The sequence below is a fragment of the Bufo bufo genome, chromosome 3, assembly GCF_905171765.1.
Source record: "Bufo bufo chromosome 3, aBufBuf1.1, whole genome shotgun sequence".
Classification (NCBI taxonomy): domain Eukaryota; kingdom Metazoa; phylum Chordata; class Amphibia; order Anura; family Bufonidae; genus Bufo; species Bufo bufo.
In genome coordinates, this window is record NC_053391.1 from 200904048 (window position 1) to 200921825 (window position 17778).

Here is a 17778-nt window from a genome sequence, read left to right on the forward strand (position 1 = left end):
GGCTGCAGTAAACGAATATTTTAGTAATCGAGTATTCTATCGATTATATTTCTCGATTCATCGAGTAATCTAATAAGAAAAACCTTCTTAAAATAATGTATTGCTTTATAAAAATGTCCCCCTTTCCCAGTGCCATCAGTTCAGCAGCCCCTCCATGCCATGTTCCCCAGTGCCCCCATGATGGCACTGCCATCAGCCCCTGCATCCAGATTGCCATGATGTCCCCCTTTCCCAGTGCCTCCATGCCATCCACCATGTCCCCCACTCCCCCAGATCAACCTTCCGAGTGCCTAATCACAGGTGCCCCCCCCCCAATACTTTTATACATGGCAAATCATAGGTGGTCCCATTAACCCCTCTAACGTTATACATGCCAAATCACAGGTGCCCCCGCCAATAACTTTATACATGCCAAACCACAGATGCCCACATTTCCCCATGCCAAATCACAGGTGCCCCCGTTTTCCCTGTAGCCCCCCCATCATACAATCCCACACTGTAGCCCCCCCATCATACAATCCCACACTGTAGCCCCCCCATCATACAATCCCACACTGTAGCCCCCCCATCATACAATCCCACACTGTAGCCCCCCCCATCATACAATCCCACACTGTAGCCCCCCCATCATACAATCCCACACTGTAGCCCCCCCCCATCATACAATCCCACACTGTAGCCCCCCCCATCATACAATCCCACACTGTAGCCCCCCCCATCATACAATCCCACACTGTAGCCCCCCCATCATACAATCCCACACTGTAGCCCCCCCATCATACAATCCCACACTGTAGCCCCCCCCATCATACAATCCCACACTGTAGCCCCCCCCATCATACAATCCCACACTGTAGCCCCCCCATCATACAATCCCACACTGTAGCCCCCCCATCATACAATCCCACACTGTAGCCCCCCCATCATACAATCCCACACTGTAGCCCCCCCATCATACAATCCCACACTGTAGCCCCCCCATCATACAATCCCACACTGTAGCCCCCCATCATACAATCCCACACTGTAGCCCCCCCCCATCATACAATCCCACACCGTAGCCCCCTATCCCACACCATAGTCCCCCCCCATGGCAGCCCCCCCATCATACAATCCCACACCATAGAGCCCCTCCATCATACAATCCCACACCATAGAGCCCCCCTATCATACAATCCCACACCATAGAGCCCCCCTATCATACAATCCCACACCATAGAGCCCCCCTATCATACAATCCCACACCATAGAGCCCCTTCATCATACAATCCCACACCATAGAGCCCCTCCATCATACAATCCCACACCATAGAGCCCCTCCATCATACAATCCCACACCATAGAGCCCCCCCATCATATAATCCCACACCATAGAGCCCCCCTATCATACAATCCCACACCATAGAGCCCCCCTATCATACAATCCCACACCATAGAGCCCCCCTATCATACAATCCCACACCATAGAGCCCCCCTATCATACAATCCCACACCATAGAGCCCCTCCATCATACAATCCCACACCATAGAGCCCCCCATCATACAATCCCACACCATAGAGCCCCCCATCATACAATCCCACACCATAGAGCCCCTCCATCATACAATCCCACACCATAGAGCCCCCCCATCATACAATCCCACAGGACAGTCCCCCCTCACAGAATTGTCAGCCCCCTCCACAGGCTTCACATGTACCTCTCAGGCAGACACTCTCCCCTGTCAGTGCTAAGGACGCTGGTGCGCAGAGCATCCATGCCTAACCTTCCTACTGTAATGGTAGCAGCACTGAAATAGAAGCGCGCGCTGGCTGCCGACCCACGTGACCTAGAAAGGTCACGTGATAGTGTGACATCAGAAGGTCCGTTTTGTGTCTGGAGTTTAGTCGCTACCGTATTTTAAGGCGCCGGTGTGTGATGACACTTCCGGACACCAAACTAGTGGGCTTCCGGTATGTGGAACGCATCGGGAAGATGCGATACGTCACTTCCAGTATTTGGACCGCACTTGGACCGCATATTGGAACGCATTATCCAGGAAGTGCGGCCAGAAGCGCTAAAAGGTAATCTGGACAATATTGGCTAAAACTAGGTATGGATATAGATATTGAAAGAGTTAGCACATCACCTAGTCTTGGCTCCCACTAAATCCCTAGGGGATAACAAGCATCCCCTATGAAAATTGATGTGTATATAGACGTACTTAGAGCCCTTAGTTCATGGATGTAGGAGGAGTCAGATTAAGGATACAGCGATGATATTTATTCCGCTTCATATATAATCCCATATAGAATACGAGGGATACATATGTGTGGGAGAAAAAAGGATGCCATGACACTAATATAAATATGTCAATGTTCTACTATTGGTGCTTCCCGCACCCGCATAGTCAAGATAAAAGGGACAAGTTTAACAGATATCATTAATGAACGGAGGTATGGGCCATCTTTTCTTTTTTTTAAATCAAATCGTTTTTATTAAATCAATAAATGCAGGATTTTACAAAAACAATACATTGTCTTTTCTTGCATTATCCACCATGTGGAATCATTGTACATCAATATCTGTAAAAACATCATCAAACAATTCAACATGAATCCAAATATAACAGGTACACTTGTAGAAACAAATATTGAGACAAGGAATTTGCATAAGACCTAACAATCTCAAATCCCCTAAAACCCCCCACCCTACCACCTCCCCACCCTGTATGGGCCATCTTTTCAACACGAAATAAAGGGGCCAGAAAATGAATTTGTCTCTCAAATGAAGCATGTGTAGGTCAGGCGTTCATTAAGGCCACCCGGTGACTGGGACCGGAAACGATAGATCTACTCGGACTCCTTTTGGAGTATTCTTCGGTCCCAGTCACCCCCCCTTAAGGGGAAGGGGACGACTTTGAGTACGGAAAAAGTGATGGAACATGTTGGTCATTCACGTGATTGGCCACAGACGTGTCCTTCTTTTTGGCTATATCGTTCACATGTTCACACACTCTACGCCTAAGTTCCCTATAGGTCTTACCGATATAGTCTTTTGGACAAGAGCATTGACATATATATATGACCCCCCGTGTCTTACAGTTGGCAAATGTGCCGATGGTGTGAACGAAATCTAAAATCTAAAAACCCCCTTTGGTTGTCTATCAAGCCACGTACCCTCCTTTTTTGCGCCGGTGTAGTGACTATGCACGAGTCTATCTCTCAGACTCCTACCCCTGCGGTACGTTATTTGTGGGAAGGGGGAAATGGCTTTGGACAGGTCCTCGTCCATCATTAGGATAGGCCAATGTGTTCTCAAAATGGCGGTGATCTCCCTATTGGCTACATCGTATGTGGAGACTAAGCGAATCACATTTTTCTCCCCCCTTTCTTTGTTTTTAGGTACCAGTAGGTCCCCCCTATCACTACTCTCTGCTTTCTTGAAGGCTTCCCTAAGAGAGGATCTGGGGTAGCCTCTCTGCAGTAGCCTGTTTTTGAGTTTTCTTGACTCGCTATAGAAGTCTTCCTTGATGGAACAGTTTCGGCGCGTCCGGAGGTACTGGCCTTTTGGGATGCCCCTTTTAACGGCCAGAGGGTGGTGACTGTCCCAATGTAGGATGTTATTGGTGGCGGTCGGTTTGCGATAGATATTAGTGGTGAGATTCCCGGCTACCGATGTAACTTCCACATCGAGAAAGGTGATACTTTTTGACTCTATCTCACTTGTGAACCTTAGGCCTACGTCGTTTATGTTCAGAGCAGATACAAAATCTCCGAACCTTTCTTTACTGTCACTCCACACCAAGAAGATGTCATATATATAGCGGGTCCAAAAGATGATCTTACTGTTCCACCACATGGAGTGGTCAGGGAACACAAACTTGTCTTCCCACCAGCCCAGGAAGAGATTTGCATAGGTAGGGGCACATGGACTGCCCATAGCGGTCCCCCTGAGCTGGTGGTAGAAGGACCCTCCATATAGGAAAAAATTGTGTGTGAGAGTGAATTCAAGGAGACACATAATGAAGTTATTGTGATTTTGGTATTGTGTACCTCTGGATCTCAAGAAATAGGCCGTTGCTGCTAGGCCTTTCTCGTGTGGGATTGACGTGTATAGTGACTCGACATCGATGCTTGCGAGATAACAATGGGAGTCTACAGTGATGGTTTCAATTTTTCTTAAAAAATCCATGGTGTCCCGTGTAAACGATGGCAAGCACGACACAAATTCTCTAAGAACTTTGTCAAGGTATAGTCCACAGTGGTGAGTTAAGGAGTCGATACCCGATACAATTGGACGTCCTTTAGGTGGACTTACCCCTTTATGTATTATAGGAAGGCTGTAAAAAGTGGCCAACTGTGGATTTTTGGGAAGTAGGAACAAATGTTCCGATTTGCTGATCACTCCCTGATCTAGACCTTCCTGGAGCATCGCCTTTAGTTGTGAATGAAAAACTGAACTCGGGTCACCTGATAGTACCCTGTAGCTTTTTGAGTCCCTAAGCAGGTCGAGGCATAGTCTCTGGTAGTTAGGGTGGTCTAGAATTACCAAATTGCCTCCCTTGTCAGATGGTTTAATGACAACGCTATTATCAGTTTCGAGGTTCCTAAGGGCAGTGGATTCACATCGGGACAGGTTAAAGTCCCTTGAGTTTTTAAAGTTCAGCTGCTCTAGGTCTGTGCTGACCATTTTTAAAAAAATGTCTATATGCTCTGAGTTCATGGGGGGTGGTAGTTTAGTGCTTACGGGACGAAGGTCAGTAAAAGGGCCGTTCCTAGGTTTTCTGGTCCCCTCCTCACACAGATCCATGAGGATTTGGAGCTCAGGAAAGTCTTCAAGGTCAATACCTAAGTCGTGGCAAGTCTGTCTGTTATTATTTTGATAAAATTTATGCCACTTTAGCTTTCTACAAAAAAGGTTCAGATCCTTAATCCAGGTAAAGATATTGAACCTAGTTGTAGGCACAAAGGAGAGACCTTTCTGTAGTACGGTGGTTTCTATGTCCGTCAAGGGTCGCGAAGAGAGGTTGATGATCTGCAGGCTATCCGATAGGGGCGATTGACGCTTCCCCTCACTCGTTCTCTTAACTGGTATGGACCTTGGCTGTTGCCCAAAAAAGGAACCAGGGGTTGTTGAGTAGAAGTATGAGAAGAGGAGGAGGAAGAGGAGGGAAGAGGAGGGGGCTGAGATGGTCCCCCGCCTGTTCGGCCAGAATATCCCCGTTGTTTCCCCCACTTCTGCCATCTCCGACCTGGTCTCCGACTATATCCACCTCTATTATAATTGATGTTCTGATATACTCCAGGTGGTTCTGAGTCCGAGAGTTCGGCCTCTGATGAAGATACTTCAGATTCCGAATGGTTGGGTACCTTATTTACAAAATTGTAGGCCCTATTCTCTCGAAACTCAGCTAGATCTTTCGTAAACTGTCGGTGTTTCCTTTCTTTCAAAAGATTCTGGAAACGCTCGACTGATGTCTGCAATGAAGACTCTCTTTTATCAAAATCAATGTCTGATTGGAACTTGAGGACGCCTTCAGTTAAATCTTTCAGACTGGATGAAGTTTTTTCAAAGACCTTCTTTTCCTCTTCAAGAAGAAGAGTCATGAGTTTAAGGGAGCTACTGGTCAATTCTTGTTCCCATTTGGTGATCAGCTCTGGGGAGTAAATGCGCACCGCTGGTCTAATTGAAATACGAAGTCCCATGATGGAAGCGCTCATTAGTAAGGGTACTTTCACACTTGCAGCAGGCGGATCCGACAGGCTGCTCACCCTGTCAGATCCATCTTGCCACTACTTCGCTGTGCCGCTGCTCTGTGCCCATCGACTATAATGGGGATGGGGGCAGAGCTACGGCGCAGCACGGTGAGAGGCCGCCAGACTAAAAGTACTACATGTCCGACTTTTTTGTCTGGCGGCCTCACGCCGTGCACTGCCATGCTGCGCCGTAGCTCCACTCCCGCTATAGTCAATGGGGAGTGGCAGTCTGGCGAAATAGCGGCAGGACGGATCTGACAGGGTGAACAGCCTGTCGGATCCGTCCTGCCGCAAGTGTGAAAGTACCCTAACAGTCCTTACAGGAAAATTCTGGCACCGGCAAGGGAACTAAAACTACTGGCCGGGTGGCAACCCAAGCCACAGAACAGACATATGATAGTTTTGTTCCGCATTCAATTCCCATTATTGGGGGATTGGATGCGGACCCCTTAATTACAATGGGGCCACAAGAGATGCAGACAGCACACTGTGTGCTGTCTGCATCTTTCTCCGCTCCATTGAAACTAAGGGGTCCGCATCCAATGCCCCAATAATGGGAATTGGATGCGGAACAAAACTATCATGGTTTGATGGGGCTTTATCACTTTATTTAATCAGGTTACCTTTAATTTTAAAGAAGATGGCCCAGGAGAGATGGGAACACGACACTGACTGGAGTCCTTTCCTGCAGTCAGTGACGTATTCCCGCCTCTCTGTAGCCCTCTCCACGCCCCCCTTCCTTCTCAAATGTGACATTTATTTCATTGGTGGCAGTGGTGATGTCCCTCCCCTCTCCAGCAGCACGTAAGTGTCCTTTGGAGCTTGAAGCTCCCTTACGTGCTGCCGCTGCTGCAGGGGAGGAGGGACCTGTGAGCGCACTGAGGGAGAAAGCTCCCTCCATGTGCAGGTGCCGGATGAAAGCGCTGGTGCCTGCATGTGGAGGGAGCCGTCTCTCACTGCGTCCCTCGGGCAGGAAGAAGTGCGCAGGTAAGCTCCTCCTCCTGCACGGTACAGTGTGCAGGAGAGGAGGAGCGCTCTGAAGGATGGCCGGGGTCCGGACAACTGGCGGCCGCGGTCCGTATTTGGACTGCGGTCCGCCAGTTGAGTACCCCTGGTATACAGTATACAGCCCCCCACACTATACAGTACAGCAGTATAGCACTCCACAATATACAGCACCCACAGTATACAGCCCCCACACTATACAGTACAGCAGTATAGCACTCCACAATATACAGCACCCACAGTATACAGTATACAGCCCCCATACTATACAGTACAGCAGTATAGCACTCCACAATATACAGCACCCACAGTATACAGTATACAGCCCCCCACACTATACAGTACAACAGTATAGCACTCCACAATATACAGCACCCACAGTATACAGTATACATCCCCCCACACTATACAGCCCCCCACAGTATACAAGCCCCCACAGTATACAGGCCCCCACTATACAGTAGTTTGCAGTATATTAGCATAACAGCCCCTGTCACCTTTTTCTGATGTAATCTTCACAAAAAAAGCTCCACAGTTAAGGCAAACTTCTACAGCAACACTCCTGGTAGGACCTTGATGACCTCATAGCCATGTGACCAGTAATATTGCTAGGTTACTGGTCACATGGTGATGATGTCATCTAAGGTCCTAGAGAATCACAGCTCTCACAGTACGCTGCCTGGAGTGTCGGCAGGCATGGCAGCACCCCCTGTGTAGCTGACAGCCTGACACCCGGGACAGTGGCTAGCAGGGCTCAAGAGGCAGCTGCCTTGGGCCCCCCAGGAGCAACTGGGCCCGGGGCATCTGCCCCTTTTGCCCCTTGTTAAAGATGGCCCTGCACACTGTACTACATACATCACACACATGTATACATCACACGCTGCACCACATACATCACACGCATGAATGTGGCGCAGTGTGTGATGTATGTGGCGCAGTGTGTAGTGAATACAGGCCGGCTATTATAGCCAAGTGGTAAAGTACAGGGAAGATTGGCCATATTGGACTGGACTTGGCTATAGATGCCTGATGTGAGACCAGTAATGGTCCCCCTGCATACCCACCTCTTAGACCCCGTTCACACCAGTGCTATTTATTTCTGTTGTTCTGCTCATCTAATGGAGCAGAACAATGAAAATAACGGAAGTGGATTTTTGTCATACGTTCAACACACAACAGACACCATACTGTGGCATCCAGCACCATGGAGATCCTGCAAAGTCCAACAATAAAACATGTAGGCCAACACAATGGAATTCTATGGTGACAGATGCCACAGTATGGCGTCTGTCTGAGGCGTCTGGTATACGTTTTTTGTGTGTACACTAAATGTATGGCATAAACGTGATGTGAACCCAGCCTAGGTGACAGGGAAGAAGCTGAACAGACTCTGCCGACTATGAATGAGACTGTTTAGTTTCCGTTCGGGATCTCTCTTTTTACTAGACAAAAAAGTCCTGCATATAAGGCTTTTTTTGTCTGGCCTTTTTGACAGAATCTGCAACAGAGACTCCAAACGCAGATGTGAGCAAGTATAGGCCATTTATATCATGTATCTGAATTACTGCAAATTTCATATTCCTCCTCGGGTAAAAAATATTCCTCAAAAATGGTCAGAGGAGTATTTTTACTCTTCTGGAAAAGTGCAGCCTCTGCTACCTGGTAAGGTTGATCATGCTGAATAAAACAATACCTTTCTTTTATCTTCATATTCAATTGCTACCAAGATATTTGCGTTTTTATGTATATGCAAATGAGTAAGTTTGAGCCCAAAGGAGCTGACCTGAGCCCTTGGAGCACTGATTTGGCAATGCCCCTGTGCTCTTCACACTCCCCCTTGACTGACAAGGCTGGACCTCTCATCGTGCCCTGTATTATCGCGTCTGTGCCGTCAGCTTAGTGTCTTGACAATTCTGAAGTGGATCTGATGCTGCTTCCCGAACTCATCTGATCCACTGTGCAAAGCCAATTCAGCACTTATGCAATGGTTTTGATGAGCTCAGGAAGCAGCATCAGATCCACTTCACAAGCTCCAAGTCACTGAGCTAACTTGGTGCAGGCATGAGAATACAGAGCTTGATGAGAGGTCTAGCCCTGTCAATGAAGGGGAAGGTCGGCATGTGTTCCAAGGGCTCCAGCCAGCCTCTTGGTGCTCATACTTGCTGATTTTCATATAATTAAAAACCTAGATATCTCGAGAAGTGATTAAACATACAGAAAAAATAAAAAGGTATCTTTTTAATCAGCATGGGGTTGTCTCACTTCAGCAAATGGCATTTATTATGTAGAGAAAGTTAATACAAGCCACTTCCTAATGTATTGTTATAATCCATATTGCCTCCTTTGCTGGCTAGATGTCACGAGGGTGTCAAGAGCCACGTCTGACTCCGTTATACCTGGGGTCAGGAAGTCGCAGAGGGTGGCTGTGCGCTCTATGTCTAATGTTTCTTAATGGTAGCTTTCTGTGTTTGCCTTGCAATCCTTTTTGTCTCACTCAGGGATCCGTAGTTTCTTCTCCTCAGATGTTTCTTGTCCGTCACTCCCAACCTCCTTTATATTCTCCCTCCCACTTCTCTGGTTGCCAGATATAGAGCTTCCTGCCTGGACTTCTATACTGACCCACTGGAGCTGTGTAGCTGTGATTCCTGGTTGTCGTTCCAGAGCATTACCCTCCGGATCCCTGTTGGCCTTTTGTTGTCCGCTGTTGTCGCCCACCTGGGATTATATGTTTTGTCTGTATTGTCTGTCCTCTCCTTGGTGTTTTCCTTTAGTGTTAGTGGTGCGGACTAGTGTCCCCACCACCCTATTCACTACTTAGGGTTCATCTTAGGGAAAGCCAGGGTTTAGGCATGTGATCGGCGTAAGGGTGACGTCAGGGCAGTCAGGTGCCAGCCTTAAGGTGAGTTAGGGGTCACCACCTTTCCCTCTCCCGTGGACAGGGCCTTCCCTTTTCCCTTCATTTGCGTCACGTATGTGATCGGCACGCCGGTCGTGATACTAGACTAATTATTCCATCACATTATACACTAATTGTTTCCATGGTTACGACCACCCTTAAATCCAGAATTGGTGGCCGTGCTTGTACATTGTAGGAAAAAGTGCCAGCCTATATTTGTTCCTATGGTACTAACCACCAGAGGAGGCCAGTACTTTTTTCTATAGTGTGCAAGCACGGCCAACGATGCTGGAATGCAGGGTAGTCTTAACCATGGAAACAAGCAGTGTATAATGCGATGGAAAAAATGAGTCTAGCCACCAAAGGAGGCAACATGGACAATCACAAGACATTAGTAAGTGCCTTGTATTAACGTTCTCTACATGATAAATGCCACTTGCTGAAGTGAGACAACTTCTTTAAGTTGTTACAATTTGTTACATACAGTATGTCTACCATTCATTGCCCGGACTACTGGATCTACTTTATACGCATGAATAAAATATTGGATGAAAATTCTGAATAATTTTGTGTGCCGTGGAATTTTGCCTAGGAGTCACTTGTAGGTGAGTCATGACACATGATAAGTTTCACTTTCATTTCTCCACTCTTGAGATCTTCGCTCTCTCCCTGCCACACCTCCTTTGTGGATATATAAATAGCTTTTTCAGTGATACCTGACCTACCACCAAAGGATACTTGTCACTTATACTTCATACGATCTTAACTCACAGGAGAACATGGCTCCTAGAATGAGAGAAGTGATAGAGGCTGGAGAGAAATTTCTACAACATCTAAATGACACAGGCAGAATGAATGTCACCAGTAAAGAAGAACTGAGAAGTATCTATGGTGAATTCAAAATACAGTAAGAACTTTTCTTATTACTGTAGCAATAAGTTATGTGCTGTGTGTGGAAGAAGCAGAAAGAACCAACTAACAGAATATTATTATTATTATTCTCATGTCGGTCAATTATTGAAAGTAGCAAGTTAATTCATTGACGAGTTCAAATCAGGTGCCCAACAAGTACACATACAAATATCTCCCTTTAATTTTTTTATTGTTAATTTTACACTCGATGCCGCAATCATATATGAACGCGGCATATAAGGGGTACAATGACGGGGGCGGCGCGATCGCAGCTCCCTGTCATTGCACCCACTACTTACAAAAAAATTGCGCTTCGTGATGAAATAATTTTTTTGTTAAATTCGGAGAATCAACCGAATCGAACTTTTAAGAAATTTGCTCATCTCTACCTATATTTTATTTTAGTCTCCCTCAAGTTGATACATTTTTCAGAGACTATCTAGTAATCTAGAATAATTAATAGTCCCACTTTTTTAAGATTCTTGCCAGATTAAAGGAATTTTACTGACCCCCCCCTCCTCTGGGTTTGTCAGGCTTCCATTATGCAGTGTCTGCCGTTTTGATGGGAAGAATGTGAACCTAAACTTAGTTTTCTTTACTGTTGGTTTTAGTATTTTTCTTTTTTTTGTAATCTGATCTGGTATTTGCCACTGACATTTTCGTTATAGAATAATTTTTTTGCGCTTAATAATTGGGATGCACGCTTGTATCCACACCCCTAAACTGACAAAATGTCAAACATGGGAACATGCAAAACACTATGTCTTTTTTTTTTTAAAAAAAGGGTTTTCGGGGGAGCACAAGAAAAGCCACAGCTAGTTGTTACATGTTGGAAATCAAGCACTGTTTTTTTTTTGTTGTTTTTTTTATAATGGCGTTTTAGGACTTTCATATAGTTTTTTGCTCTCTTGCTTTTTTTAAATTGCAGCATGACCTGAGTTTTAGATTTTTCCCATAGGCTTCTCTGCAGCCCGACAAAAGCGCTGTGTGACTAGAACACGTCAACCCAACAATGCTTGTAAAAACATGAATTTCGTGGGTTTTTTAAAGCAAAAAAAAAGGCAAGAAAAAGCCACCTATCAGTAATATTACAGTGCCATGTTTAAACGTAATCCGTCACATGAGCAGGGACCTATTATTGTATTTTATGCTTACTATTAGTATTTACTGACAACGTACTAAAGATTAAAAACCAGGAGTGGCTCATAGGAGATAATATAAAGGACAGACTTCTCCTTTTCATAATCCTCTCCTGGTTGTGGCTTTCAAGACTGCATCAGAAAACCTATACATGTGGTTGTATACCCAACCTGAAGAACAGGTTCTTACAGGTCATTTATTCCAAGGGAGTGACTATTAATGTTACCTATACATTTTTGACAGTTATAGCGTGTTACACTGCAGGTCATCTGACCTGCAAAAAATGCGGATTGGATGCGGACAGAAACCAAGGTCGTGCGCATGAGCCCTTATTGTGAGCCAAAACCATAGTGAGGCCTACTCAGAGATAAGGTACTGTATTATTGAAAGACTTGTGCCCGTTCTGTGCTTTTGACCCGCACCTGGTTTTGGCTCACAGTAAGGGCCCATGCACATAAACGTATTTTCTTTTTCGCGTCTGTTCCGTTTTGCAGAACCATGGGTCCGCAAAAAAAAAACTGAAGTTACTCCATGTGCATTCCGTTTCCATATGTCCATTCCGCAAAGGAATAGAACATGTCCTATTATTGTCTTCATTACGGACAAGGATAGGACTGTTCTATTAGGGACCAGCTGTTCTGTTCCGCAAAATACGGAATGCACACGGACGTCATCCATATTTTTTGCTGACCACTAAATACATACGGTCGTGTGCATGAGCCCTAACTTTTGGAAATAACTGACCAAATAACTGAAGTGCAAACATGGCCGTATGCACATTTAGCATCTCCATCTGAGATCCATTATTTTAGACAGATCAAAAAACTTTGTGTATTTTTTTCCCCCTCTAAAATAATGAATCTCAGAAAGAAATTACTAAGGTTTCATTCACATCCATTGTGTGCCGAATCCGTCCTTTTTGTTCTCCTGTTCCTATAACGGAGCAGGGGAACTGAAAGGCTGAACGATGATGTGAACGAAGCCTAAAACAAAAATGTGCATAACTGAGCATAACAGATGCATAAAATACAGGATCCATTTTTTTGTTGTTGTTGTTTTCTGTTCTTCTGACCGATCAGAAGAACGGGAAACGAAACAGTGATGTAAATCCAGCCTTATGCAAACACTTGCCCGCCCACGGTGCATGAAAAACATATTGCCTTCAAAATTGTCTGGCAACCATGGCATGTAAACACAGTCTAAGGCCTCACGCACATGGCCGTTGCCCGGCCTTGGCCGTATTGCGGCCTGCATACAGCGGGTCTGCAATACAAGGGCACCGGCCGTGTGCATCCCGCATCACGGATCGGAAGCACTACGGAGTGCTTCCCTGCCGTTTCTGTCCGTGCCTCCGCAACGCAAAAAAAAAAGAAACATATTCTATTTTTTTACGGTGCAAACGGTTCATGGACCGATTCAAGTAGATTGGGTCTCGATCCATCCCGGCGGCCGCACGGATGTTGCCTATGCCACATAACGGCCATGTGCATGAGGCCTTAGGGTTGGTTCACACATAGGTTTTTGAAGGCGTTTTTTGTGCATTTGGCCATTTAGTGACTTTTTTTTCTTTCTACCTGGTACCTTTTTTGTTAGCTGAAAGTCGATGGGAAATATGCCAGGCCACACAAGCATTTTTTGGCTGCTAAAGTTTTCACTACTTAGATAACTATTTTTGGCTTTTTTTTTTTTTTTAAACATATTGTATTGAAGCTTTTGGAATTTTTCTGCCATTTTGACAGCTCCTTCTCTATAGAGGAAGAAAATGCTGAAAAAAAGTACTTCAAATAGTTATTTAGAAAAAAAAATGCTGTGTGAAAACTACATGTGGCATGGAAAAAAACGCAAGCTGTCTGTATTGCATTTTTTAGTGAGCAAAAAATAGACCAACAGACCAAGTTTGTGTGTAAGAAGGGTCCCTGCACACTGTTGTGTGTTTTGCGGTCCGCAAATTGTGGATCTGTAAAACACGGATGGCGTCCGTGTGCATTCCGCAATTTGCGGAACGGCACGGACAGCCATTAATATAACTGCCTATTCTTGTCTGCAAAATGGACAAGAATAGGACAAGTTATTTTTTTTTGCGGACCACAGAACGGAGCAACGGATGCGAACAGCACACGGAGTGCTGTTCGCATCTTTTGCAACCCCATTGAAGTGAATGGGTCCGCATCCAAGCCGCAAAAACTGCGGCTCGGATGCGGACCAAAACAATGGTCGTGTGCATGAGGCCTAAGGACGTGTTCACATGACTGTGTGACTGCTGTGTCTATGCTGTTGACGCCCAACCGTGGATCTGCAAACCATGGTTGTGTGCACCCTGCATCACGGTGCAGACCTATTGACTTGGATATGTGATCCGCAAGATGTGGCCAATCTTTTGCGATGCAGAGGCACGGACCTGGAAGCATGATCCTGAATCCGTGTAGGAGATATCACAAAACATGTGCACTTTGCATTTTCATTCTGTGCGGAAAACCGCCGTGCAAATTTTGAAATCCGCAGCATGTCAGTTCTATGCGGTTCTTTTGTGCGAATTTCACCCTTTTCAAGGCAAAACCGCATCAAATCTGCACCAAGAACCACAAGTAACACTTTTATGATGCGGATTTGGTGCAGAAACACACAGATATCCACACAGAAATTCGCATGGAATTTCTGCAAAACAGCCCACACCTGTATGTAGGTAGCCAAAGGCCACCTGCCAACTTGCGGAATATGCATATTTCTTTTTTGCATTGATTCCCGTGTGGAAAAACACAGCGTAGTACACTTTGCGTATTGTTTTTGTGCAGAAATAGACCTGCAGTGCGGATTTCCAAAATCCGCAACATGTCAATTATGTTTGCGGTTTTAGCTGTGGATTTCACCCTTTTCCAATTAAGGACTCATGCACATGACAGTATGTATTTGCGGTCCGCAAAAAACGGATCCGCAAAAAATACAGATGACGTCTGTGTGCGTTCTGTGTTTTGCAGAACGAACAGGTGGCCTCTATTAGAACAGTCCTATCCTTGTAATGCGGACAATAATAGGAAACGGAATGCATATGTAGTAACTTCATTTTTTTTTGCGGACCCGTTGAAATTAATGGTTCCTCATACGGTCCACAAAAAAAAAACAGAACAGACACAGAAAGAAAATACATTTGTGTGCATGAGCTCTAAGGGTGATATCAGTGGCAAAACTGTTTCTAGTCCGCACTAAAATCTACAATTAGAAATTGTGGATTTTGGTGTGGATATGTTGCAGAAACGCACAGAAATCCACACATAAATTGGTGCGGATCTTATGTGTGATCACCTGCATCATGTGCAGGCAGCCTTAGGCCAGTGAAGTACATAAATTTGTGTTGTGCATGGCCAAAAAACACCCCCAGAACCGCCTAATTTGTGCTGTATTTTTGTAGCATTTTTTATGTGTTATTGCCCATGTAGTGAGTTTCAGCACCTGGCATTTTTTTCATGGCATTGTTTTTTTGCATGCCTTGCATTAATTTTTTTATGTGAAAGTATGTACCTCTTTGTAATAGCACTTTATCTGTAGAAAAACATGAGGAAAATGCATTGTTACAAAAAAAATGCCACGCAAAATGCTATTAAGGAACACAACACACACTGGTACTTGTTTTTTTTAAACAGGTGTAGGAAGGAACAAGGGGTCGTCATTGATGGTAGGTACATGTCACCAAGGTTTATGGCCTCAGTGAAGTAAGAGCCGGTTTATCTCAGTGTCAGTTTGCAGATTGCAGTCAGACTCTTCAGCTGTTTCAGTATTGGCTGCAAAGCTAACCCGGGACGGCTCTTATTGGGAGTAGTCAAAGTGATGGGTGGGTGCCTTCTCCCCACGTTCCAGGCTGGGTCTTGGTCTGGGATATAAAACACAGGCAGCACTGTCAGGTGGTGTGGATGACTCCTCTCTGACAGTGGAGCGCTGCCAGTCTCTGTGTTGGGGCCTGGGAGTTTTGGCTGGGATTAAGGCCTGCTACCGTGTTTGCGTGAAAGCATGTGGAATCTGCTTTATACAAGGATTTCTGCGCTACTGGCTGGTGTGAACGAACAACAGAATCATGGTGACTTTTTTCTGGAAACTGATTTTTTTTTTTACACTTAATGTGTGAATAAACACTGAATTGTTTAAGTTAAAGACTTTGTTATTGCCTCTATACTGCGTCCGCTAACCTGCCTACCAGAGCAAATCCCCACAATTGGTGGCTTGGAGCGTGCACACACAGTTAGGCTGGCCTGAAGGCCGAAAAGTTTTAGTTTTTCCGGGCACGGGTGTATGTCTTATATTAAGACAGCAAGGTTACGACCTGTGTCCCCTGACAAAACGGAGGCGGTCATGGAGGCTAGCAAGCAGCAACAGGAAACCATGCAGCTGCTATTACAGCATGTGATGGCGTTACAAGCGGCAGGAGCGTCCCAGAATGTCCACGATGCCCGGAAAGCTGTCCGCGCAGTGATCCCTAAGATGACCTACTCTGACGACGTCGAGACCTATCTGCCGGTATTTGAAAAGGTGGCCGTGAGGGAGAAGTTACCCCGAGACCAATGGGCTGAGGTCGTCACTCCGTTCCTGGCATCTGGACCCCAGCAGGTGTTTTTTGACCTACCAGATGATCAAGCGACCGACTACCCGACCGTAAAAGGCAAGATTCTGGCAAGACTGGGGGTGAATGTATTGGTCCGGGTCCAGCGGGTGCATCAGTGGGTTTTTAACCCGGGTGAACCCGCCAGACCGCAGTATTATGATCTGGTACACTGGTTGCCTAAAATGGCTGCAGCCTGATGTACTGAGTACCACTGTTATGCTGGACCGTCTGTTAGCGGATGTGTTCTGGAGGGCTTTGTCGTACCCTCTCCAGCACTGGATCGGCCAGGCGTCTCCTGGTAATGCCCTAGAGATGGTCGACCGCTATGAGGCCACCAGAAATCTACAGGGGGGTTCTGTTGGGGGAAGGGGGCAGTTGAACCCCGGAAGTCTCCACCCTTGACGAATATAAAATTGTTTGGACGGCACTCCTTTATTACTTGTTCCGGTGCTCAGCGGTAATTGTAATAACTATATAATATGAATAACCACGGCACTCGTGTTTCTATTAAATTAGTGGTGTTTCTTTATTATCCATCCAGGAAGTTAATAAATAAATACTGGCCAACGTTTCAGTCTCATCACAAGACCTTGTTCACGGCCTAAGGCAGAAATAGGAAATATGGTACATATAAGCACAAATATAAATATATAGACAAACGAAATTCCTGGATATTAGAAGTATATATCAAAGTGCATAAAGTCAATCAAAAATAAGTATATTGTACAAAACATAGAAAATCATATGCGGAGGAGAGCTATTGAGTCTCAAGGAGATTATTGGTCAGTATTTATGGCAAAAGTCATACATCTAGACGAGGTAGCAATATAACACAGGTTGCAGTATAACACAAGTGTCTGGAGATTCCTTATTGCTACATATAGTCAAACCTGTCGGATATAGGAAATGTAATTACGTCTCTGGGTTGGTAAATAGTAGTCCTAATTGCAGTAGATATTTATGTGTGTGTATATATATATATATATATATATATATATTCACATTCCATATGAAAAGGATATCCACAATACCATGATAAAAGGTTCTGTTGGCATAAGGGCATATATTCTATGCAGTACCCCAGAAAAGATTGAAACAAACATAAGGGAGAAATACATTAAGGGGAGGTCCATGTAAGACATACCTTAGTATTTGGAACATCTTGTATGCCGTCACGGACATTTGGAAAGAGCAACTAAGGGCACTGGCAGCAAGCGCTATACTGAAATAAATGGTAGCAAATGACGATTCCACAAGATAGTAGTATAAAGGGCTCTGGTAGGACATGGATCACTATATCCAGATAAGGTATAATCGGCAATATGGCACTATAACAGATAATATGGCACTATAACAGATATATGGGGGTCATGGTTAGGTGAATATATATATATATATATATATATATATACACACAGGACTAATAATCATATATATAGGATAACATAAGATCAAACTATACTATATAAAGTCACGTACTACCTGTCGTTGTTGGAC

At 45.1% G+C, this 17778-nt stretch overlaps 1 protein-coding gene across 2 annotated transcripts in view; it reads left to right on the forward strand.

Moving 5' to 3' along the window:
- The first annotated feature begins 10347 nt into the window (after window positions 1-10347).
- LOC120994971 (putative helicase MOV-10) overlaps window positions 10348-17778 on the forward strand; it is a 200747-nt gene continuing 193316 nt past the window's right edge. The window contains exon 1 of one of the 2 annotated variants that reach the window (XM_040423883.1): window positions 10348-10545. In XM_040423883.1, the coding sequence (XP_040279817.1) occupies window positions 10418-10545 (128 nt within the window). In that variant the 5' untranslated portion in view covers window positions 10348-10417. The remainder of the gene's footprint in view (window positions 10546-17778) is intronic. The other variant, XM_040423884.1, reaches the window with a different exon arrangement.